The 26,113-nt window shown below is 42.2% G+C and overlaps 1 protein-coding gene across 1 annotated transcript in view; it reads left to right on the top strand.

Moving 5' to 3' along the window:
• CHN2 (chimerin 2) overlaps window positions 1–26,113 on the top strand; it is a 251,383-nt gene that overhangs the window by 105,311 nt on the left and 119,959 nt on the right. The window contains exons 4-6 of the mRNA XM_075271454.1: window positions 7,569–7,600; window positions 9,206–9,319; window positions 10,331–10,616. Coding sequence (XP_075127555.1) covers window positions 7,569–7,600; window positions 9,206–9,319; window positions 10,331–10,616 — 432 coding nt within the window. The remainder of the gene's footprint in view (window positions 1–7,568; window positions 7,601–9,205; window positions 9,320–10,330; window positions 10,617–26,113) is intronic.

Raw genomic sequence — 26,113 nt, 5'->3', positions numbered from 1 at the left:
TCGCGGGCTGCTGAGGACTTCCGGTGCTGCGGCCTAGGCTACAGCCGCAAATTGGTGGCGTCCCGGAAGACGTTGTGTACGTTGGCAATGTGCACATGCACCTGCAATACAGTGTAGTTGCTGTGGCAGGCCGGGCGTTGTCGCGGATCCCGATTGCACTGGTGTTCGGCAAAGATGCCGGGTCCGGAGCGTGGAAGAGGTAGGCCGCTGGAGTAACCTTAACGTGAGCAGGGAAGTGTGAAATCATATGTAAATGTTATTGCTTGGGGTTAGGGGCTAGCCTGGAGACGGCAATAGGGAGTTTGTGGCTTGTTATGCTAAGAAGTGTGTGGGAGTTCTGGTTTTCGGTGGCTCCTGCCAAGAACGTATGACCGTGATTGTTCCGAAAAGTAGCCCATCTTTCAATCCTGCCTATGAACTATGTTTGTTCCTCAATCACGCAAAAACCGCTCAACCGATTCGCGTGAAATTTTCCACAAACATCCGAACACACAAACTCACAAACATCCAAACACACAAACCCACAAACATCCAAACACACAAACTTTTATAATATTAGTAGGATAAGCCTATGGAAGTTGGATGAAACATCCTAGTTTCTTGCCTAGTCACCGATCCAGCTGCAGTATAATTCCTTGGGTTAATGAATCAATCACTTTCTCCAAGACTTTGAAAGCCGGTTAGAAACAGCTGCCGACCTCTCGGTAGCACTTTGATGAGTTCCTGTTTTATATCCTAAGGAGCCATATTTGCATTTCATAATTATAAAGTATCTCGAGGATTACACATCAAAGACTCAGAAATTCAGACAACTTTTCATTTAGCAGAAAGTGCTTTAAGGTTGCGTAAATCCAAAGTTTTGTTCTCCGCTATAAAACGCGAATGTAGCTGAATTCGCACAATGTCCCGTAGATAGACTTGTAAGGCCGTATGTAATTATCTTCTGTAGTCATATTGTCAAAACCATTTTTGTGAAGTTCACAGAGAGGGTCAAAACTATTTTCTTGACGTTTATGGAAATTCTTGCGGAGTGTCGTATCTCCAGAGGCAGAGTAAATATATCAAAAAAGAAAAAATGCAAGAGGTTAGCTCACCCTGAAATAGACGTCCCAGGTGCACGACCCTGTCTCCTGACTCCTAGGAGCTTCAAAATTCTTTGGAAAACCACATATCAAGAAGGATCCGCAACATCTTGGGTATGTATAAAATTTAACCTTTAATCCATGAATTAAAAATTAGCCCCGATGGGCAAACAAACAAAATAACTAATACATAGTACAGTGCAGAAAAAAGTCAGAAAAGTGGATAAAAAACCGCAACTAACGCGTTTCGGGGTCCTTAAAGCCCCTTAATCATAGTGCTCTCCGTCTGTGTGTTTTCATATCATATATATATGCACAACTGAAACTTGCCAGTAGCAGTGTGGGTGGAACAAAGGCTAATTCATTGATTAATAGCACACTTGTTTGTGCTAGTTTTTTTGGATATCACCTTGGTAGGTAACATTGAGACGGGGAAAGTTACTACTAAATTATATCGCAAACCAACTTCTGGGAATGGAGTTTTAAAAGCTGATAGTTGCCATCCCACTGCCACGATTCGGGGTATCCCCATGGGGGAATTTATACGAGCCAAAAGAGCTTGCAATGAAGAGGAAGATTTTGAAAGGGAAAGCAGAGATATTTCTAAACGTTTGATGGATCGGGGATATCCTAAATGGTCTCTTAATAGAGCTCTAGATAAGGTAAAACATAGAACAAGAGAGGATCTTCTGGACAAGAAGAAAAAAGTTACAGAGCCCATTAAAAATAGTTCATCCATCAAATTTACTACCAAGTTCAGTCCAGAATTTAAGGCAATAAAAAACATCATTGAAAAGAACCTTCCCATTTTGGAACTAGATCCTCTTGTTAAAACCATTTTAGAACCAGGAGTACATTTTGTCCCCAAAAAAGGTATTACATTGGGTGACGATTTATCTCCTAGCTACCTCCATTCTTCTTCCCCTTCACAGGCGTGCTCTAGAATCCATACAACAGGCTCGGGTAAATGTGGCACTTTAAAGTGTAGATGCTGCCAATATACTACCAATATTATTGAACTGAGCAGTTTTGTTACTAATTTTAAGGTACATCTGAGGTCTTTCATCGACTGTAATTCAGATTTTGTAATCTATTGCATCAAATGTTTAGATTGCAAATTGGATTATATAGGCAGCACTACACGACCTTTAAAAGTTAGAATAATGGAACATATAAGAGACAGTAAAAAAGTAGATTCAGAGGGGTTATCAGGAGCTTCAAGACACTTTATGAATGTACATAAAGGATCAGTAAAATCTTTACAATTTTGGGGTTTAGAAAGAATACCAGAAAACATCAGAGGGGGAGATAGAAAGAAGACGTTACACATAAAAGAGGGTCTATGGATCCTCAGGTTCGGTTGCCGTCAACCTTTCGGTATGAACATTAAATCAGATTTGGCCCTCATTTACTAATACAAACATTACCGTATATTGACAAGAAATTTCTTTTTATGGAACTATTAATGAGCTGATTCGGACACATTATTGGTCCTTTCCCATCATGTGATCTTAGCGGATTGGCCAAACTCGATCATGTGATCATTTTACACATGTTACATATCCCTCGTTTCATTCATCTATTTACGATTGACAATTGCTGTAAATAGTATTAAATCCAGAGATCGGCAGTGTTCTTTCTTCTCTCCATTATATATAGTTCTTCATAATTACATCTACGCTACTTCACTTACCTTGCAGGTCTCTTCATTCTACGGGACTGCTAGTGAGTTGTGGTTAGCGTATTCTTGGCCCCTCCCTTGATCACGTGACTTTTGCTGATTGGTCATTTTAGATCACGTGACCGTTTGACTTATGTTACATTCCCCCCTTTGTCCCATTCATACTCAAACTCATGTTGATAGTTGTTGCAAAACAAAACTACTTTTGGAGATCAAAGCAGTTTTTGCTTTTTTCGGATATCTTGAGGTATAGTTGTCTAATTCTCAAGTGTTTCAGCATTAATGGTTTTTATGATATAGCTTTTTTATATGTATGAACGTCATTAGAATATAACCATTAGCTGTCCATGTTATCGTACAATGAGCATTGTAAATTTCTACTTACTTAAACTTGCATTAACTCATTTTTGCATATACTAAATGTTCTTTTTATATGTTATATTGCTCAGTGGCAGTTCGTGGTGTTGGAACACACGGCTTTGGTCAAACTTTATTTGGTTTGTTACATACACGGGAACAACTAGCACAAACAAGTGTGCTATTAATCAATGAATTAGCCTTTGTTCCACCCACACTGCTACTGGCAAGTTTCAGTTGTGCATATATATATGATATGAAAACACACAGACGGAGAGCACTATGATTAAGGGGCTTTAAGGACCCCGAAACGCGTTAGTTGCGGTTTTTTATCCACTTTTCTGACTTTTTTCTGCACTGTACTATGTATTAGTTATTTTGTTTGTTTGCCCATCGGGGCTAATTTTTAATTCATGGATTAAAGGTTAAATTTTATACATACCCAAGATGTTGCGGATCCTTCTTGATATGTGGTTTTCCAAAGAGTAAATATATGTTTAGAGATGTACATTTTATATTTACTAGGTATTTACATACCAGAATTGTATAAGGAGGAAGCAAATCATATGGTAGGGAAATTTGCAAGTTTTCAGGAAAACTGTAACATAAAACCATTCTAAAATCGCTAAAAGTGACCTCTAGCAAAGGTAATTGAAGGGTTTGTCTCAGCACAGTCGTTAGGGGCATACCACTGGGATATGCCAGTTCTCGATAGGCATGAGCCAGTCTGTGTGACCCCCACACTAAAATGATATGGCAGTAAAACTAGTGGCCTGTCATTTCTGTCTTTTTTATGGTTTCCCATTGTTTATAATAGTCTGATCATGTGTCCTCTGAAGAATGCTAAGCAGAGCCATCCAATGAGAAAGTGAAATAACTTTTTTTCTTCTAGCAATAATGCCGCTTTGTTCTAATGATTGGCTAGGTTATATCAGACAGACCTCTGCTGCTTCAGCATGCCATGTACAGTACTGTTATCCTTATGGGAGCCTTCACACGGAGTAAACGCGCCGCGCATTCAGACACGTATACACGTGTCAGAGTGTGAACGCTCAAAACAGATCCCATTCACTTTAATGTGTGCTGGCTTACGGGCACTACACATTGAAATCAATGGTTAAAAAGCCTCCCATTGATTTCAATGTGTAGCGCCCGTAAGCCAGCACACATTGAAGTGAATGGGATCTGTTTTGAGCGCTCACACTCTGACAGGTGTGTCTGAATACGCGGCGCGTTACTCCGTGGGAACGGAGCCTCAGAGTGAGCGGCGTTAAAACAGATCCCATTGATTTCTATGGGTGCCGGCATACGTGCGCTCCCCATAGAAATCAATGGGAGGCTGTTTTTACCTATTGCTTTCACCTTATAAGTAAGAGTCCACATTATCAATATTGGCAATCATATAACTAATAGTTCCCTCTTATAAATAGTCCCTTTAACAATACCCTGCTTATAAAGTTTCCCTCTTCTAAATAAAAGAGAGCACATTATAATAGTCACCCATATAATATCCCCCTTATTATAGGCCTTTTAGAAATAGTTCTTCCCTTATAAATAATAGCCCGCCTTATATATAATAATATCCGTAGGAGGTGGGTCGTGCAGGGGGCTGCGAACGAAGTCGCGGGTACTGCTAGTATATAATAATTTCTTTCTTATAATAGCGCTCCTTATATAAAACAATTCCTCCATTATAAATAATACCCCCCTTATATATGTCTCCCCTATATAACATACCCCTTATATATAATTGTTCCCCCTTATAATACCCAACTTAATAGTCTCCCTTATATATAATAATTTCTCTCTTATAATAGTTCCCCTTAATAGTTCCTCCATTATAAATACTAGACCCTATATTTAATAGTTCCCCCACTATAAATATTAGTCTCCTTATGAATAATAGTTTGCCCCCTTAGCAGGTGATCCCTTTCCCTTACTAGAAAACAATAAACCTTGTACTCACTTTACCGTACTCCCATCCTGTGCATTACTGGCACTTTTCTATGGCAGAGCGGGGACCTTTCAGTTCCCTGCTCTGCCATAAAATTAAACAGTATCAGTGTGCACAGCAGTGGAGCTCTGGAGATCCAGAGCATCAGGCTCGGGGGCTCCTTGGGGACGGGGGCCTTGGGCAGTTGCCCAGTTTGCCTTCTTCACTAATGCTAGCCAGCATGGCTTTCCTGGACTCTTTCTTGTAAAAGCTTGTCAGAATAACAGGGCTAATTCCTAACAGGTCTCAATACCTATTGCACAAACTCTGAAAGGTCTTTGAGGCCAGGGCCCCACGTGGAGTGAACACCGTGGTTTGGCTATGGCAGAATCACCACGGGGAAAAAAAAACATGTCCTTTTACAGTCACACCTATAGTTGATTTTAGCAATTTCACAGACTGTGGGAGAATACGCAAAGTGTTGCGATTTTGGAAATCGCAACATGTCAATTATACCTACGGAAATGAAGAAAGTCTGCAGTTTCTGTGAAAAGCTCTGCAGGATAAACCGCGATGAGTTGCCGCCACAGCTTTTGACCAGCACTTTTTTTTGCTGCGGCCTGCCATGTAGCAAGAGGCAACCAAAAAGAGCTGCGGGAAAGACCGAAATACAATTAACATTCTGCGATTTACAAAAACATGATGGTTTTTGAAATAGCAGCATGTCTGCTGTGGACGTTTTTTTGCAATGTGTGGATGAGATTATGCTACGTTCACACCTGCGTACGGGCGATCTGCTTAAAAAGTGGTTACCTGTGGAAATAGCTTGCATGATCTTTCTCTTCACATTTGGAATGGGTAATGGAATCCCCCAGCAGAGAGCCAGCACAGGTGTGAACCCAGCCTTAGCCAGAATCTCATCCACTTTGCAGGTACTGTAAAATGCCACGGCAAAATCGCTTCATTTACACAATGTGGGGCCCCGGCCTTAAAATGGCCTATAAGGAGGGGCCAATACGGGATCTGTGACAGGAAGATCTAGTACAGGAATTCTGCCATATACATGAGGGGAGGAGGGTTGGAGAGGTTAATATTTACCAACATACATGAATCTTGCTATGCAATGCAAATACCAAAATTGCTACTTTCGGCTTAGGTCACACACACTGAGCTTGCAGCAGGATGTCCATCATGAAGCGAACCCACTACCGCAAAAACAGCTGAAATCTTCTGGTTTATGTACTTAGCTTCACAGGCAGTTTCTTTTGCAACTAACTTCAGTCTTTATAATGCAGTGCGTGGATGGGATTTATTAAATTCCCATCCACTATATTTGTACTGCACTTTACAGCAGGTTAAACCACCAGTGATTCCATTGTGGCTAAACAACCGAGAATTTCAGCATGTGGTCTTAGCCTTAGGCAGTGCTTACATCTTTGTTGGAGGTTTTTTCAAATATACCAAATAAAATAGTTTGTATTAAAGGGATTCTATCATTAAAATCACATTTTAAAATCACACAGCAAGTAAGCGGCCATTTTCTTGTGGCCTGTGGGCATGTGCAGTCGGCTCTGCCCGAGGCCTAGAAGGTTGAACTCAGCTCCGGAAGAAGGCGCAAGGAGAGGCCGTTCTTGAAGAAGATGGAGGCGGCGCTGGAGATTTCTCTCACAGACGCCCCCAGTGCTGTTTGAGCGCTGGGGACCGCCCCCAGTGCTGCTGGAGAAATCATTTGCATACAGACGAAAACCTGGTATAACACAATGTCTGAAGGCAAGCATATTTATACAAGAATAGAGTGCTAGATGCAAAATAGATGGAAAGCAGAACATGCAAATAAACAGTTAAAAAAACATATATATCAGTTCACCAGCCTGATGAAGGGACCATTCTAGTAGTTCCCGAAAGCTCTCAATATGTCATCATTTTTTAAAGTTAGCCATTAATAAAGGTATCAACTACTGAAGACGTCTCAAAAAATTTTTTATTTCATATCCACTGGCTAACACGGTACAAAGATATTTTTCCTTACCTAAAAGATATGTGCATTATGTCTCTATAAGAGTCTATAAAAGATTTAGAAGAGAATTGGTGGGGTTTGGATGGATATGAGTTGTAGACACTTCTGTACTTGTATTTCTCAGTCCATTTTGTCATACATTTGTTCTTTGCGGAGTAACCACATACAGCAAATGCAGTTCAATCCCAGGAGCAGACACCATTGTGCCGGGCTCTGAATGTCTCATAGAAATGTTGCTCACGAGAAGAGATTCAACTTGTATCATTCTTTGTAGTCACAGCGTGTATGATTTCTCTCCTAGCAAGTAGTGACATTTGTTTTGTGGGTTGTTTTTTTTCTAGCGCCACATCCAGTAATAAAAAGAGTGAAAATAACTTTTATCCGTATAGCATGAACATATTCTGTAGTGCTTTACAGTTAGAGATGCTGAGACCTAAATCATGCAACAATAACAAAAAAGAGGAAGTAATTTGTTTTTTTTATCCCTTTTCCTTGCAGGTGGAGAATAGACCAAAGCACTATGGAAGGGAGTACGTAAGCAACTAGTACAATTTCATGCTGAATATGTTTTGTAATTCATAAAATATCTGTATCTGTCTCCCCTTGCTATAATACTACTCCGCTGGGGGCAAGGGGTTTCTAATTTCATCATCAAATTTGGCAGTGTCATAATTGTATGAATAGAGAATAAAAGTAACCTAGATAGATCGATCGATGTAACAGGGTCAATAATGTCAGTATCAATCTGGTATTCACTACCTCAAAAGTATTGACCAAAAAACATATATCCATTCATTCTGTTTCCTTTTATGTTTCTCTTCCTAAATGGATAAAAATAAAGTTCATTCATAGACCCTGTTAATGGTCAATTGAAAAGAGAACTGTTTATTCCTGAGGGGCTTATTTGTCAGACCTTGGTCTTACTCAGTAATAGCCTGCTCATTGTAGGTGGGACCTTGGCACGTAACCTTCTTTATTGTGTTACCTCCTCAAAGGTAAAAAAACAGGAAGCAATAAGAATGGAAACATGGAACTTTTGTATAGAAGTATTTTAGCATTTGTTCAATAAGTGCAGAAAACATCTCGTTGACCTGTTCCCACTATAGACTTATATAGACCACAGATCTCTTTAGTTAGGTGTACCACAATTGAAGTAATAGAGTCCATTAGAAGAGTCAGGAGTGTAGGTGAAGGGGCTACCTCGCCTCAGAGAACCCCATTAATAATTTTGTGTCGGCATCATTGCTCATTTTGGGATGGTGCACTGTTTTATATGGCAGCCATTCAGACATCCATGTGACCCCTCGTTCACATCTGCGTTGGTATTCCGTCCGGGGGAGTCCTAATGGGGACCCCGACCGGAATACCAAACACAATTGCAAGCGCTGTGCAGTAAAAGCACACGGACCCCATAAACTTTAATGCCCCCATATGGACAGAGAAGTAGATTGTGAACTACCTTCCTGTCCACATGTTCTGTGCGAGAACTGGCGGCAAGCACATGGACCCCATTATAGTCTATGGGGATCCGTGTGCTTTTACTGCACAGCGCTTGCAGTTGCGTTTGGTATTCTATTCGGGGGGGGGGGGGGGGGGCACCTCATGCGGATTCCCCCAGATGGAATACAAACGCAGATGTGAACCAACTGGAACATGGACTGCTTGAGTTTGGACCCCCTTTATAAATAAAGTGCCCTACATACATATGAGAAGAACACATTGGCCGAATCTATGATATTGGATCTCCATTTTTAGTATAAAAGGACTCTGTAGTGTCCATATTTCTTTTACACTGTTTAGAGATTCTACTACTGAAATTCTGAATTCTGGATCTAGAACTTGCCATTCTATCACCTTATTCACTCTTATAGCAAACAATGTCCTTTGGCTCTGATGCTGTGTGAGCTTATAAAGTGAGAGGGAATATGTGGTGGCCGTATAACTTTGGCACTGGACGGGTTCTGTTTGGTGGAGGCATTTGCACTTCCCTGGTACAGATTCCCAGTTGTTGCCTTTTATAATGCTAGTCAGTATAACATTTGGGTGCTTTGAGCACCTTCATTTGATTTATTTAACACCTAGTGTTTTTTTTATGGTGCCCTAGCTTTTATTATTTTATATCTATTACTTGTCAGGTTCCATGGCATCATTTCTCGGGAACAGGCAGATGCATTGCTGTGCGCTGCCGAAGGATCGTACCTCATTCGAGAAAGTCAGAGGCAACCCGGCTGCTACACATTGGCCTTAAGGTACGTAAGTGCAGTGTAAGGCTAGGGGTCTGACTCTAGGTAGGAATTACACTGGTTTAGGCTTTGTGTTTCTAGCTTAATTATGTATTGATTTGTTGAAGAATTCTTTAAGAATCTTCTTTTTGTTGTCTATAATATATTCTTCATCAGATTGCACACTTAGCTGCCAATGACTGGACTATTCAAGGGGAACAGATAACCCTGCACTTCATCCTTGTCCTATATTGGACAACCTTTGAAATACATTAACCTACTGTTGTCATCTACCTGTAAGACAGGACAATCCCAGCTATCATATTACTGGGTGCAGGAAAAGTGACTTCTGCTAAATTGGTGAGGGGTTGTTCATTTTCATGAAAAGTGTTCCCTAAGGCCTCATGCAGAGGACTGAGTTTGTCAATTTTATAGCCGAATGACATCCGAGCGTCATCAGTCACTGATTCGTTCCAATCCGTGTCAATACAATGGAGCAAGATAGAACCTACTCTATAATCAGAGGATTGTAACGGAGCATTGGATCCCACATCGGAAGAACCTTGGCCTGCATGCTCTGTTGTGTGGATGAGGCCTAAGGCAGGGGCAACAGGGTGTATAAGTACACCTGGTTAGCTAATGGCTGTCTAGTGTGACAGCACTATGGATGAGATTAAGGGCAGGTGCTCGCATCAGAATGTGGAGAGAAATTTGAAGCAAATTCTTTTCAAAATACTGACCTTGTGGAAACCGCGGCGGAAACCTGAAGTAGAACAGGTTTGGTCATTGATTAGTCTAAGATACAATAGGGCTTATCAGCCTGAACCTTATGTCCAGATTCAGCCGCAGAATCCGCACGAAGATGGAGCAGGATGCTTATTTCTGTCGTGGTGTGTTTTATGACCATCAAAAACATGGCTTACTGTATTGCTGCAAAACTGACCTCTAGTTGTTGTTATGATAATATTGAGTTAGTACACCTATAGCTTAGGAGGTTGTATTATTTTTTTTTCCCTAACACTTATGTTGTCCCTCCAGGTTTGGTCTCCAAACATTGAACTATAGACTTTTCTATGATGGAAAGCACTTTGTGGGAGAGAAGAGATTTGAGTCAATACATGACTTGGTAACAGATGGCCTTATAACCTTGTATATAGAGAATAAAGCTGCAGAATATATTGCGAAAATGACAACCAACCCCATTTATGAACACGTTGGATACGCGTCCTTACTAAAAGAGAAGGTTACCAAAAGACTAAGCCGAACAAAGAGTGAATCAAAGCGGAGTCAAGTATCTAATGGAGGAAATAGTTCTGTGGAAAAGGTGAGTAGTAACCCCAATAGCTGGCCATGGCTGTGAGCTTACAGTGTTTCTATTATGTATGAGCCTGATATACAATGTTTGGGTGAGTAGTATGATATCATCAGTATAGTGGATGGGTCCCTCATTAATAGATGCAGCTATTTTTGTATTGTTTTGACTTGTGTGTTACTCTTTGGATTTTAGGTAATTTTTCATGCTAAATTTAACGTCAGAAAATATATCCGTAATGTCCCTCCATTTATTCAACCCTATTGATTTATAATTGATATTAGTGTTTTGATCGGAACATGTTAATAAGTATTCATATTGTGGTTAGTCTATGGTACATAGGTCAAGAAGGTTGTTATGTCCCAATAGGGAGACACCACCATGAGGGGTGCAAGGACTTATTACACCATGCATGCCCTGCTAAGAATACTGGGCAACGCTTGGTTCACGCTAGTGTTTGGTTTTCCATTCTGGAAAATGGAAACCCTATCTGTTTAAAAAAGCAGTTACCCGCGAAAACCCATGGACCCCATAGATTATAATGGGGTCCAACAGATTTCCGCCCGAAATCAGGAGAGAGAAACTTCCCGCTTGCATATTTTAAGGGGAATGGCGGAGTCCCTGAACACTAGTGTGAAATGATCATAACAAATCTAAAAATAAAACCTTCTTGGCAGAAGAGAGGAACTTGCTCGAGCACCGCCTGTTGGAAGGTACGAAGATAGTTATTTATGTTAGATTTTATTAACCATATAATCTTTCAATGGTCAGGTCTTTGTTCTGGTGTGATGTGGCTGCACGACAATGGACAGTAATGTAAAAGTAGAAAGAAACGACACAGATATCTCCGCAATCACATGTCCACCAGGATTCCTTTTCGTTGTCAGTACTGCTTGATCTTACAAGACATAGATCAGCTCTGACAAATTTTATGTAACTGGAGTTATTGTGGTTTTGTTTTATCTCCATGAATAGAGGGCAAGGTTAGAGATGGATAGATAGATAGATAGATAGATAGATAGATAGATGGATAGATAGCATCTGTATATAGTCATTTATCTTCATTTCAATAGTATTTAACCCATTCATATACATTTGTGGCATTAGAGGGTGGAAACTCCCCCATAGGAAAGTGGGACTAGAAAAAGTAGGGGTCACTGTAGTCGATTCCCCATTGATAAGCTGGTGATGGTATATCCTAGTGATCTGCCCATAATGTCCTATAGTTGGAAAAACCCTTTAAATATTATTTTTGCTTGAACTGCTTACACACCTAAAGAAACATTCAGTAATAGAGAAAATGAAAACCATGAATCCCCTTTAATATTCAATTCTAGTTCTGTAATACAGTACAATGAACTGCTAAATTTATGGAGTCTTTTTTTGTAAATAAGTAGTTGCCTCTGTTCTCTCCTGCCTGCTAAGCTGCTCAGTTCTCTGAAAACATGCTACAGTTCATAGAAGTCTATGAAGTGGGGAAGGGGAGGGTCTGAGCGAGAAGCAGAGAGATACAGACCTCACCAAGCAGATAGCAGTAAGATATGGATTTCTCATTGTGATGTTGTTATAAGTATGTTCTGTGTGTTCTGTTCTGCTTACTTATTCTGCTTTGTCTGCCTAGCAACAGTGAGGTAGTAATGGAGGAGGAGCTGAGCTTAGGGGGAGGAGTTGTTAGACAGGGAGCCATGATGGAGCATGGAATAAAGTGTTCTGATCTACAAGAGTAACCATCTCATAGTGGACTTATTCCAGAAGACCTGCATCCTCACTACAACACTACAATTGGCGACGAGGATTAAAAATAATCAGCTAAAGGTATTTCACTGCTACAGAAAACTGTTTACAAGACTGCAATCCTAGCACCAGCCATGGCCTGCTTACCCTCCTTTGCTGTATTTGATGTGCACCAGCCCCAAGCAAACTTAGCAGCATGCTGGAATAAATGGCTGAAACGCTTTGAGATATTCCTGCAAGCAATGAACATTACTGACAATGCAAGAAAGAAAGCCATGTTATTACACTATGCAGGGGAGCAAGTCTATGATATCTTCACAACTCTGCCCAATACAGGGGAGGACAGTGACTATGATCTAAGCAAAGCAGCACTAACTAAGCATTTCTCTCCATACATAAATGCAGCTTTTGAAGTTTTCAAGTTTAGACAGTCAAAACAGTCAGCAACAGAAACCATTGATGAATATCATGTCCGCTTAAGACAACTTGCAGCTTACTGTGAATTTGCAGATATAGACAAGGAAATTCTGATGCAAATCATACAAGGTTGTGTATCCTCTAAGTTAAGGAGACAAGCACTCAGAGATCCCACCATGACTTTAGCAAAGCTACTGGACATTGCACGTATTTATGATGCAGCAGAGAATCAAGCTAAACTTATAGAGAACACAGACTGTATACCAGAGCAGCCATCTTCTGTAGCAAAGCTCACTCAGAAGCCACATGTGCCTCACACACAGGCTGCAGCCTGCTACAACTGTGGAGGTCCTTATCCTCATCAGAAACCATGCCCAGCAAAGGGAGTAACTTGTCATAACTGTGGGAAACAAAATCACTTTGCAAAAGTCTGCAGATCAAAATCACAATCTTCTCTCTCTGCTAAACAAGCCTTGCCACAGAAAGTTCAGGCAGTGCAGTCGGTGTCCCCTGCTGATGAGCCCTGCAGCACCTACTTATTCTCAGTGACTGAGGGGTCTCACAATGTGCATGCAATGTCTAATCCCAAACAAGTCATATTAATACATGGCAATCCGGTGGAGACACTGGTAGACACAGGGGCGTCTGTCAATGTTATTAGTCATGCCACTTATAGCCAGCTAAAGAACAAACCTGCTTTGCAAGGCACTAACCTGAAGATATATCCTTATGGTTCAGCTACTGCATTACCCCTATGTGGCAAATTTCAGGCATTACTAACGGCTGAAGGGAAATCCATCACGGACACTTTCTATGTAGTGGAGTGTTCTGCAGACACTCTTCTCAGCTGCAATAGTGCGGTATCTCTGGGCCTAGTGAAACTGGCAAACAGCGTAACACACTCTTCTGTCCAAACTATTATGCAGAAATATCCTCAACTCTTTCAAGGCATAGGAAAGCTGAAAGACTTTCAAGTGAAATTACACATTGACCAGTCAGTCCAGCCGTCAGTTCAACCTCACAGGCGCATCCCATTCCATGTCCGCAAGCTAGTGGAGAAAGAGCTACAAGACCTGGAGACAGATGATGTTATTGAACGTGTGGAGGGCCCAACTCCCTGGGTCTCACCAATTGTTGTTGCGCCTAAACCTAAGCACCCTGGTAAAATCAGGTTATGTGTGGATATGCGACATGCCAATCGAGCCATTCAAAGAGAAAGGCACATTACGCCTACCATTGATGATATTCTCACAGATCTAAATGGTGCAAAAGTATTCTCAAAAATTGATCTAAAATCTGGTTATCATCAGCTTGAATTGCACCCAGACTCCAGATATATCACAACTTTTAGCACTCATGTCGGTCTAAGAAGGTTCAAGAGGTTGAATTTTGGCATTTCATCGGCTGCAGAAATCTTTCAGAATGTTATCAGGCAGGTTCTTTCAGGAGTACCTGGAGTCCTCAATGTTAGTGATGACATCCTTATCTTTGGCACAACCCAAGAGGAACATGACAATCACCTAGAACAAGTTTTTCAGAGACTGCAAACCTGCAATTTAACTGTTAATCCATCAAAATGCGAGTTCAACAAGACGTCATTGAATTTTTTTGGCTACATTTTTTCTGAAAATGGTGTTTCTGCAGACCCTGAGAAAGTAGCAGCCATAACCTCTGCTAGCCAGCCACAAAATGTCTCAGATGTTCGAAGTTTTCTTGGTCTGGTCACATACTGTGGACGATTCATACCTGATCTGGCTACTGTTTCTGAACCCCTACGACAACTCACTAAAAAGGATACTCCTTGGTCATGGACAGTTGAACATCAATCAGCATTTGATACACTAAAGTCCAGTCTTTCTAGTGACACAGTCATGGCCTATTTTGACCCACTAAAGTCTACTGAGCTTATTGTGGATGCCAGTCCTGTAGGCCTTGGTGCAATTTTAACTCAGGTGTCTAAAACTGGCAGTATCTCTACAGTCTCCTATGCGAGCAAGGCTTTAACAGAAACGGAACAGCGCTATTCTCAAACTGAGAGGGAAGCTCTCGCAGTTGTATGGGGATGCCTTCATTTTCATCTTTACCTCTTTGGTCGTCCGTTCACAGTGGTCAGTGATCATAAACCACTCATTCCAATCTTCAATAAACATTCATCAAAGCCACCCCCACGACTTGAACGCTGGCTACTCCGCCTGCAGAACTATCACTTTCACTTGAGATATGAGGCAGGAGCTGGGAACCCTGCAGACTATTTTTCAAGACACCCTTCACCACAGTTTACCAAAGATGACTTGCCTGCCACTGTCTTAGCTGAGGAGCATGTAAATTTCATTGTTACACACTCTGTGCCAAAAGCAATGACCCTCGAAGAAATTAAACATGTGGTGGATTCTGATCCCCAACTTCAGTTGGTAATTGACACTGTTCGGTCTAAGAACTGGAACTCTTTTCTAGCTGAGACTCGTATTCAACCGCAGGGCCAAACAGCATATTTGCAGGCCTTCTTTAATGCAAGACACTCTCTTTCTGTATCTGACTCAAACATACTACTACGTGACAACCGCCTGGTCATTCCTCAGAAACTTCAGAGTAGAGTGATCGATCTGGCCCATGAGGCCCATCAAGGTATAGTTAAAACAAAGCAATTACTTAGGGAGAAAGTATGGTTTCCTGGACTAGATAAACAAGTGGAAGCACTTATTGCCACATGTATACCTTGCCAAGCAACTACGGTGGACCATAGCCAAGCACCAGTACAAATGACACCTCTGCCAGACAATCCATGGACTGTTGTGAGTGTTGATTTCTGCACTTTGCCAGATCATTCCTATATACTGGTTGTCATAGATGATTTTTCTAGGTTTCCAGTCATTGAACCCGTTTCCACCACCTCTGCAAGAGCTGTCATACCAAAACTGGACAAAATCTTTTCTGCATATGGCATACCTGAAACAGTGAAGACTGACAATGGGCCACCTTTCAATAGTGCAGATTTTCAGTCTTTTGCAACTTATCTTGGTTTTAACCACAGGAAAATAACTCCTTACTGGCCTCAAGCCAATGGTGAAGTGGAGCGCTTCATGCAATCAATCAACAAAACTCTTCGGATTGCTACCATGGAACACAAGGATTTGCAGCAAGAATTGTACAGGTTCCTTAGACAGTACAGAGCCACCCCACACTCTACTACTCTACTGCTTTTCGGCAGGCCTTTGCGCATTAAGCTTCCAAACATCCCAGTAGTTCACGTCCAGACTCCATTGGTCCTCAATGATTCCCTTGCCAAAGGCAGGATGAAAAGATATGCAGATAAGAGAAGTTGTCGCTTCAAACAGCTGGACGTGGGAGACTGGGTCCTTGTTAAAAGGGTGAGACCCAGTGACAAGTTATCATCCCCTTATCATCCAGAACCCTTTCAAATCACACACGTTAAAGGTACCATGGTTACTGCTCAACGCCAGGGTCATCAAGTGACACGAAATATCTCCCATTTTAAAAAGCTTCGTGACTACAATCCAGGAGCAAGTGCAGAGGAGACAGATGATGAGGAAGTTTCACCAGGTACAACTGGTTCAGCAACACCAACAAGAGACACCTCCGAAAATTCACAGACTGTTTCTAATAACGAGATGTCTCAACGCTACCCGACAAGGATGAGTCGAAGGCCACCAATGCACCTCAGGGACTATGTTCTGCAGTAAAATTTTCTTTTCAGTTCGGACCTTTTATTTATTGTCCATTCATAATGTTTGCATTTTATTTTATTTTTTTTATAAGAAGGGGAGAGATGTGATGTTGTTATAAGTATGTTCTGTGTGTTCTGTTCTGATTACTTATTCTGCTTTGTCTGCCTAGCAACAGTGAGGTAGTAATGGAGGAGGAGCTGAGCTTAGGGGGAGGAGTTGTTAGACAGGGAGCCATGATGGAGCATGGAATAAAGTGTTCTGATCTACAAGAGTAACCATCTCATAGTGGACTTATTCCAGAAGACCTGCATCCTCACTACAACACTACACTCATCAGATCTTTTCTCACATCTATATACTCAGTACTGTTAAAACCTGCGGACAAACTGCTGTAAAACTGCAAGAACATTTCTGTACCATTCTTTACATATAGCACTCTATGTTGTTAGGTTCTGCACTGGGATTGTACTTACCCTGCAAGGCTTAGAGCCATTCACTTCATTGACTTAAGAGATTTCGTGACTGAGGGAGACGTAATGGCAGACATAGCTCTTGGTTGTGCAGGACAGCTTCCTCCAAAGTGGCTGGTGCACCCCTGCAGGTACTTTGTTAGTAAGAAGATTGTGTTTGAGGGTATTACCAACAAAATCCACAGTAGGATCAGACCATAAGGACGACACGGTAAGGTTGTACTAGGTAGATTCAATAAATTTGCTGTAAAAAAATAATGTATAATATGTAATAAAACTGTAACAACTTTGTCTTATTTGGGCTCTTATAAGCAGGCAAAGGCTGTGTCATTTCTTCACACACCGGTAATGGAGAGGCCCCGACCAGTGCTTTCCACTTGGAATATGTCCTTAAACATGTCTCATTGTAAGGGAAATCTAGAAAGACAAACTAGTACAGCTACAACTTATTTCACAAAGGACACAGAGTCTTATTCCCCAGGGGTGAGGAAGTCCAGACCCGTCTGCATATAAATTAGTGGAGAGCGCGGTGTAACTCATTGTAGATAACTGCTCTTCTGATACATATCAATACGCTCTTATCTACCTAATATGTGCAGGCAGCAATGGAGCATGTGATTTAGGAAAATGTGACTCACGGAAATAACACAGTTTCACAGCCAATTTGACTTCTTACTTCTCTGACCTTCATTGGCAAAGAGATTAGTAGACGCTTCCATCATATCTGAGACTCCTTTTCCTTTGGGCAGTTTAGTGTCAGTTTTACATGGAGGCCGTAATGAGAAAAATCACTAAAGATATAACTACTGTATAAAGACTTTACCCTGAAGTAACAGAGCGTGTAGTCCCAGCTTGTCTGTAGTCCAGACACTGCGCCGATCCTGCTATATATTGATTGAATGTCAGTTTTTTTCCTCCAGCCCTTCACTCTCTTCTGTCAGGTGCCATCTTGTCATCCACATACCACATACCTTGACAACACAGCATATGTCACTATTACTTTTTAGGTAAATTTGTAAAGGGGATTACATATTGCGTTTCTCCAGGTTAAATAAGTTTTTTCATTGGTATAATATATATATATATATATATATATATATATATATATATATATATATAGCCGCCATCAGGAATTTTGGGGCCCCATACAGCCTAAGTGTCTGCCCCCCCCCCCGCTGCCGCCATTTTAAAATTACTTTATTTTGCGACACACCAATTATGTATTACATTTCCCTTTATTTAGCTTTACAAGGCTTAATCAGATTCTATTTGCAGGTAAAATCTGCTACGTGTGACAGCGCCTATAGAGAGCCAACACCATTTATAAGAGCCCTCCTAATAAATCCTCAGGGCTTATTCACATTGCGTTTTTGGCCTCCCTTGCCGGGATACGTTGGTAACCAGTCAGAATCAGCTGTCAACTTATCCCTGCACGAAGAACTGGCCATTAAAAAAAGGGGGGGCCTGCAGTTCCCCGTGCAGGGATAAGTGGGGAGCTGATTGTGACTGGTTACCAATGTATCCCGGCAAGGGAGGCCAAAAACGCAATGTGAATACTCCTTTAAAGTGAAAGTCCCACCCCCAAACAGGCTGCTATGCTAGTAGCATAGCGGCTTACATCATTATTAATACAAAGCACACAAACCTTTGGAGGTCTTGTGTGCTTTGTAGTTCTCCAGCTAAAAACTTATATATTATATATTATTGCCCCAGCTTCCTCTCCGCAGTGCCGCACACCCGATGCCCCAACAATCCCCCTTCCCCCCCCCATCCACCTTCTAACATCTTTCCACTGCCCCCTGTACCCATACCTCCCAACTTTTGAAGAACCAAAAGAGGGACAAAATGTGCGGCGCGCTTTGCGCGTCGCGTCAAATTTAGCCCCACCCACCGTTATGTTGACTCCACCCATTCTCATTAATTTTTCATGTGCCCGCACACAGTATAATCCTCCTACAGTCACCCGTAAATTATATGTCCCCCCTCTATATCTCCCCCAGCTTCATATACACCCTTCATCTGCACCCAGTTTCATGTCTCCCACCCAATCTCTGCCCCCAGATTCATGTCCGCCCATCCATTTCTGCCCCCAGTTTCATGTTCCCCCCCTCCATCTCTGCCCCCAGTTTCATGTCCCCTCCATCTCTACCCCCATATTCATGTCCCCTCCATCTCTGCCCCCATATTCATGTCCCCTCCATCTCTGCCCCCATATTCATGTCCCCTCCATCTCTGCCCCCATATTCATGTCCCCTCCATCTCTGCCCCCATATTCATGTCCCCTCCATCTCTGCCCCCATATTCATGTCCCCTCCATCTCTGCCCCCATATTCATGTCCCCTCCATCTCTGCCCCCATATTCATGTCCCTCCATCTCTGCCCCCATTGTCATGCCGTCCTCTCCATTTCTGCCCCATATTCATGTCCCCTCCATCTCTGCCCCCATATTCATGTCCCCTCCATCTCTGCCCCCATATTCATGTCCCCTCCATCTCTGCCCCTATATTCATGTCCCTCCATCTCTGCCCCATTGTCATGTCGTCCTCTCCATCTCTGCCCCCATATTCATGTCCCCTCCATCTCTGCCCCCATATTCATGTCCCCTCCATCTCTGCCCCTATATTCATGTCCCTCCATCTCTGCCCCCATTGTCATGTCGTCCTCTCCATCTCTGCCCCCATATTCATGTCCCCTCCATCTCTGCCCCCAGTGTCATGCCGTCCTCTCTCTGCCCCCAGTTTCACGTTCCACATTACACTGACTGACTTACCTTCTCCGTTCCCTCGCAGCTCTCTGCGCGCCTCTCTCTCACTGGCGCACAGTTATAGACGCGATGTGACGTCATCACATCGCGTCTACAAGCCAGTAGCGGAGGCGGCGAAGCGAGGAGCTGACACAGGTCAGCTCCTTGCTTCAGCCGCATATGTGACAGCGAGAGAGGCGCGCAGCGGCGAAGCAAGGAGCTGACCTGTGTCAGCTCCTCGCTTCGCCGCCGGCTACTGGCTTGTAGACGCGATGGCTGAAGCGCGGTGCTGACCTGTGTCAGCTCCTCGCTTCAGCTGCATATGTGTCAGGGAGAGAGGCGCGCAGCGGCGAAGCGAGAAGCTGACCTGTGTCAGCTCCTTGCTTCAGCCGCGTATGTCTTCGACTCAGATCTGCGTCCTCTGGATGCAGATCTGAGTTGAAATAGGACGTACAATGACTGCTACGGGCGCCAGGGGGCCGGCACACGGTGGCGGGCCAAAACCGGGCCCCCCCCCCCCCATTTTTCAATTTGGCCGGGCCCCTGACGCCAGTACCAGTAGTACTGGCCTATCGACGGCCCTGTATGTATGTGTATATATATATATATATATATATATATATATATATATATATATATATATATATTATATGCACCTGTGTCCATATTGCTGTTACATACTTGTTAAGGCGCCCCCTGGTGTTCTCTTGATTCCTTCTCAGAATGTCCACCTAATGTGGGAGATTCTTCCAGTCTGGTGTTTCATACACTCAAACAGGGTTGGAAGAAAGGAGGGCGTATTAAAGCAACGTGGAGTGTCGCAGTTTTGAGCGACCGCATGCGCCCTTGGTGCTCCAGACCTTTCCATTTGCATATTGTAAAATAAATTAATATCTCAGCTGCAGAGACATGAATTTTCAAGGGGAAAAACTTGTTACTTTCAGATGAACCTGAACTATCTGTGTTGCTGGTTCAATATTCGATGAAGCCCTTCAATAATAGAGGTCTTTTGTACTCTCTATTTTCATTCTTTATGGACATCTTATTGTCTGCAATGGTTTTATGTCACATGTGTATAACAGTGGCACATTGGGTAAGAAACTATTAAAGAAGGTTGTGCAAAGATTACAATTTTTTACCTATTACAGTAATATTCTACTGATCAGACCCTCTTCCAATCTGACACCGATCGTCTGTGGATCGGTAATAAATTGTATTCTTGGCACAAACTCTTTCATTCCATTGTCCACGATAACAAAATGGTGTCTGTTCAAATATGGAGCCTGTACCATAGACAGCAGTTCCAGTGCTGATCATGCCCCTTTAACCTCTTAGATGTCTTGGTCAGTAGCGGCCGCTTCATCTAAGTCATGACAGCTGGGAGCCTGTTGAATGCAGGGTGTAACAGAATAGCGGTAATATGATAATTTACTGCAATACAATATGAGCAATATCAAGTGCAGGGAAAGCCTTAATGGAAAAAGAAAATCACAGAAAACTTTGTGGACCGAAATATAAGAATTTTTATAAATGTAATAAAGCATAAAGAAATTAAATACTTTTAGTGACCCACAGAATACAATTTTTTTAAAAAAAATTTCTTTTACATAAAATACCACAATCATATCACAAACAAATATATAATAGAATTGATGCGGATGGGTCTGTAAAAAGTGTCCCTTATTCTATAGTGAACATTGGTGACACTTGACAGATCCATATGCATATACTGTGTCTCTTCCACCCATTTAGGGTATTTGTTGGTACGTACCTGAGGAAGTATCCACATTATGTATGGAAGCAATTTAAAAAAAAAGGAATTGATCCGGTCCAGCGCTTATGTCTTTTTTTTTTTTTTTTTTGATGATTTTATCTGCAAACTTCTCCCCTTGGTATACTTTACCATTTAGAGGCCCCCTGCGACGGCCTCCAGGTACCTGCTACTATGGAGACCACCTTCTATGCTGCCTGATCAGTGGTTGTGACTATTCACAGCCCAAAAGGTGAGCGTACATCTTTATACCTTCCCCAATAATCTATTTTGTTAGACAGTACCACCCTAGGTCTTTCTCTTTTTTTTCTTGTATCTAATAGCATAGTCAGTGGAAAATAAATGGTTCTGGCTTTTAGAAGGCAGGGAAGAAAGAATGGAAAGGCAAATAAAGTCCTGGTTCTAGGGGTTAATATTAGATATTGTTACCTAGAAGCCACTATGTATGGTCAGAAACAAAAAAAGAAAGGCAGTCCTGACCTCTAGTGGCCATTAGGATAAAGACAGTTTCTAAATGACCATAGAGTAAAACCCACAATGTTTTTGACAGTATTTTAATATATCCTAAAGCAGTCAGGACAGTGGCATGATGTAACCCCCCTCAAACCACCAGTACCTCACAGTACAACTCGTGTTGCCCAGAAGATTCCTTATAATGCTCTAACGCTGACTACATTCTTCAAAATTTTATTTGATATGTAGATCTGATTTTTTTTAACACTGGGGTGGACAATTAACAGAACAAGTCAAGCCCCCTTTTCCTCTATGCCGCACCATGCTGTGAATGCTACAGGGCCTGTGATATTAGCTGAGGTATGACCCCATACCTCCCAACCGTCCCAGATTCAACGGGACAATCCCAGATTCCGGGTACTGTCCCGTACGTCCTCCGGAGTTGAATACAATGGTGAATGAAGCAGGAACCGTCTGCAGGTAGCTCCCACTTCATCACTGTGCTCCAGCCTCGGGAGCTGTAGACCCGATGTGATGTCATCACTCACATCACTCCTGCAGCTCCTAGAACTCTCCGTGAGTGAGATTGCAGACAGATCAGCAGGGGAGCGAAGAGAGGTGAGTATCATTATTTTTTATGTTAAACTTTGGGGGAAAATTGAAGGGGAACATGAAACTGTTGGCAGAGGAAAATGAGGCATGAAACTCCTACCTCCCAACTTTCCAAGTACAGGAAAAGGGACGAAACGTGTGTCACATCATGGCAAATTTAGCTCCAACCACTTCTATGTAGACTCTGCCCATTCTCATTCAGTTTTCTTTGTCCCCCTTGCAGTATAATGCTCTTAGGGCTAGTTCACACGGGGACATTCCACTGTCAAAATCCGCCTCCATATAATGCTAGTCTATGTAGAGGGCTAACTCTTTTTTTTTTCGCTAGTGTTTTTTTAACGCTAGGCGAAAAAAGAAGCGAGCTGCCCTTTCTTCAGGCAAAAGCCGCGGTGCGCTGAGCTGCGGCTTCCGCCTAGCGGCTCATTCATTTCAGCTGGCTACGGAGGGGAAAGCCGCGACAGTGATGGTTGTGGCAGGCGGGTTTTGATCAGAGAGTGACGCGGCTCTCTCCACGTCACTCTCTGTGTCAAAATCCGCCCCCATGTGAACGAGCCCTTACAGTCACCCTAATATTATATGCTCCCACATTAATACTTAATACTGTGGGGAAATTGGAGGGGAACATTATAATGTGGGGGCATAAAAGGTTAGTGTGACGGTAGTAGCATTATACTGCGAGGGGGACTAAGAAAAATGGATGAGAATGGGCGGAGTCAACGCAGAACTGAATAGTGCTAAATTTGCTGGAACGCACATTTATGTATAATTTTTTATAATGTAGAAACAAGGACAAATAAGGAAATCCGTAAACGGGGCACGCAGGCCCTAATCGGCATATACAGACAAAGGGGAACACCCCCAACTGATAAGGCTCAATAGAATCGCAACGCACATTTAGTCCCTCTTTCTGTCCTTTGAAAGTTGGGAGGTATGTGTCCCAATCAGCCTGACTTGTTCTGTTACCCTTCCACCCTTTTGACTTGAATCTCGCAAATTATATGGAATAAAAATGTATTTTTGTGGGCTAGAGGCCGCGCTCCGACTTTAGGGAAACTTTGGACAACACATGACTGTGAGGTACTGAGGGTGTTATCAGGGTTTGGATCTTTTGCAATGATCATAAAGTTACCTGCTACTATTTCTCCTATGAAGCAAACATTGAGATGACAGAATCATCACCCAAATTATTGGACTATTCTTAAAAAAACATAGTTACAGCTAGTGTCAGACCAGCCAAGAGTACCAGGGGAAGCTGGTCCAAACGTTAACATAACTATAGTCCAGTAGAAGACATCCAAGTTTGAAGAGTGACCCGGTGTTACTGTCTAAACCAATGGAACCTAGCTCCCTAGCTTGTGCATTCTCCGCATGTCAGGGATGATACAAATAAAATTATATATCATTTACTTATTATATATTATTTATGTCTTATGGTTTTAATTGCTGTATAATATAAAAAGGGATGGATGAATGTAGAAAACAATGGTTATTGACTTCATGTAAAACACCGCCATTCTTGTCCATAGCGTCTGGTATGGAAGCTTGACCCTACTAAAGTAAATGAGGTTGAGCTGCAGTAACAGGAGTGACTCTGTTTTTTTTATTAAGGGGGCATTCAGACGAGGTAATGCGGCACTTATTCTTGTATGAGAACTCGCGTAAGAATCAGGGCTGCAAAACAGAATCCCATTGACTTCAATGAGTTCCGTTTAACGTGCGTAACACATTGTAATCAATGGGTTAAAAAGCCTCCCATTGATTTCAATGTGTTACGCGCGTTAAACGGAACCCATTGAAGTCAATGGGATTCTGTTTTGCAGCCCTGATTCTTACGTGAGTTATCATACAAGAATCAGTGCCACATTACATCATGTGAATGCCCCCTTAGGATTTATGTACATTGCAGTACTTGGAGCCCGTATGGCAATACATATGGTTGTTGTGCTCCCATACGTATTGAGCTATACTCCCCTAGAAACAATGCTTCAGGGCAAAATACATCTGTAGGTTCATGCAAAGAACTAGACGAAGCACAATTTCTATACAATCTGATGGACAGTATATAAAACAAAACTTCTGTATGTCTTTGTGACATTGGAGATATATGGAGGTGCACTAAATGTCTCATGTACCTGTATGGGTGTGGTATTACAGCTTCATATAGGACAGAGCTGTTTTACACTTGTACACATGAGGTCTGAATACAAGCAGACTGTTTTCTACTTTCTTCTTATTCCTTGGAAGTAAGTCACATCCTGAGACACGTACACAGAGGGGTGACCTTTCCTTATAAAAGTCACTGGATACATTGTATGTAATTAATATGTGAGATATGAAGTGATTTATGTAATATGAGAGACTTGGAGTGATACATGGTGTAAGATGCTTTTCAGTACTGGTAATGAAGCATGGCCTTCTGAACACGGGCCAGGCATTCCTGTAAAGTGGAGGACAATGAGAATTCTGTGTCATTCCTGCACTTTACACAGGTGTTTCAGTCTTGTTGTAACATTAGGGAGAGTGAATAGAGGGAGGCGTTGCGTGATAACTTAAGTAGATGTATTCAGTAAACACTCTGAACCTGTTGTGTAAAGGCAATCGGTCACATTGAGCAAGGTGTCTGATCTGTCGGCCTAAATGGCATAGAGCAGGAGGAGCTGAGCTGATTGATATATAGTTTTATAGGAGAAAGTTGAGAATAACTTGTGGTTTATTTATGTAAATATCATTCTAGGCTTAGGAGTCCAGTGGGCGGTCCTAAACATTGATGTACAGCTAAGTCTGTATGCACACTCATAGTATCAGATCTGTCAGGGTCCGACACACATATTCTGATAAGGGTATGTCCACATTTCAGGTAATCTGCTGCTTTGTACAGTATCAGCATTGTGGAAGTCTCAACTAAAATCGGCAAACTGACTAGTGGCTTATAAGCCCTGAGCCTGTCCAGTATGTCAATTTATACAGCGGGTTTGCCCTGAAAGAGGACGGTAATTATTTCACAGCCAAATGGCTTATTTGCCATGCAGGTTCCAAGGCCCAAACTTCTGTATTATTCAGCGCTCCATGTCTGTAGGTTGGCTTGTTGTAACTAGTTTTATACCCACGACTCCCCACAATCTAGTTGACCCCGTTTATCTGTTGGAGGTAAATAGAGATTCACTTAAACTATGCAGCCTGAGGACTCATTTTTACCATTACAGGCTAAGGCCCCACATTGCGGAAACACAGCCTTTTTTTGTTGCATATTTTGCTGTGTTTTTGTTTTGTTTTTTTTTTTTTTTTTTTTGGGGGGGGGGAGGGGGGGGGGTTAGCCAAAGCCATGGCTACAATGGCTACAATAGGATTGGAATATACATTGGAAGTTCTTATATTTCTATCTTCTGCTCAATCCACTTCTGGCATTGGTTCAAAAAAACGCAGCAAAATCTGCAACAACAAAAAAGCAACGTGGGGCCTTACACGGAATTTTTTCCTTGCGATCATCTGTAGGAAGATGCCAGTGTTTTACAGACTCTGTGGCCTCTTCACTACTTACTAAGCATAGATCCATAATGTGCCACACATTTATACAACGACTGTACTTGGTACCCCAGCTCAGCCCAATCACTTGATGGGACTGA

The sequence above is a fragment of the Leptodactylus fuscus genome, chromosome 4 (assembly GCF_031893055.1).
Source record: "Leptodactylus fuscus isolate aLepFus1 chromosome 4, aLepFus1.hap2, whole genome shotgun sequence".
NCBI classification, from domain to species: domain Eukaryota; kingdom Metazoa; phylum Chordata; class Amphibia; order Anura; family Leptodactylidae; genus Leptodactylus; species Leptodactylus fuscus.
The sequence above is the reverse complement of the archived record's forward strand: the minus strand, read 5'-3'. Positions and strand labels throughout refer to the sequence as shown.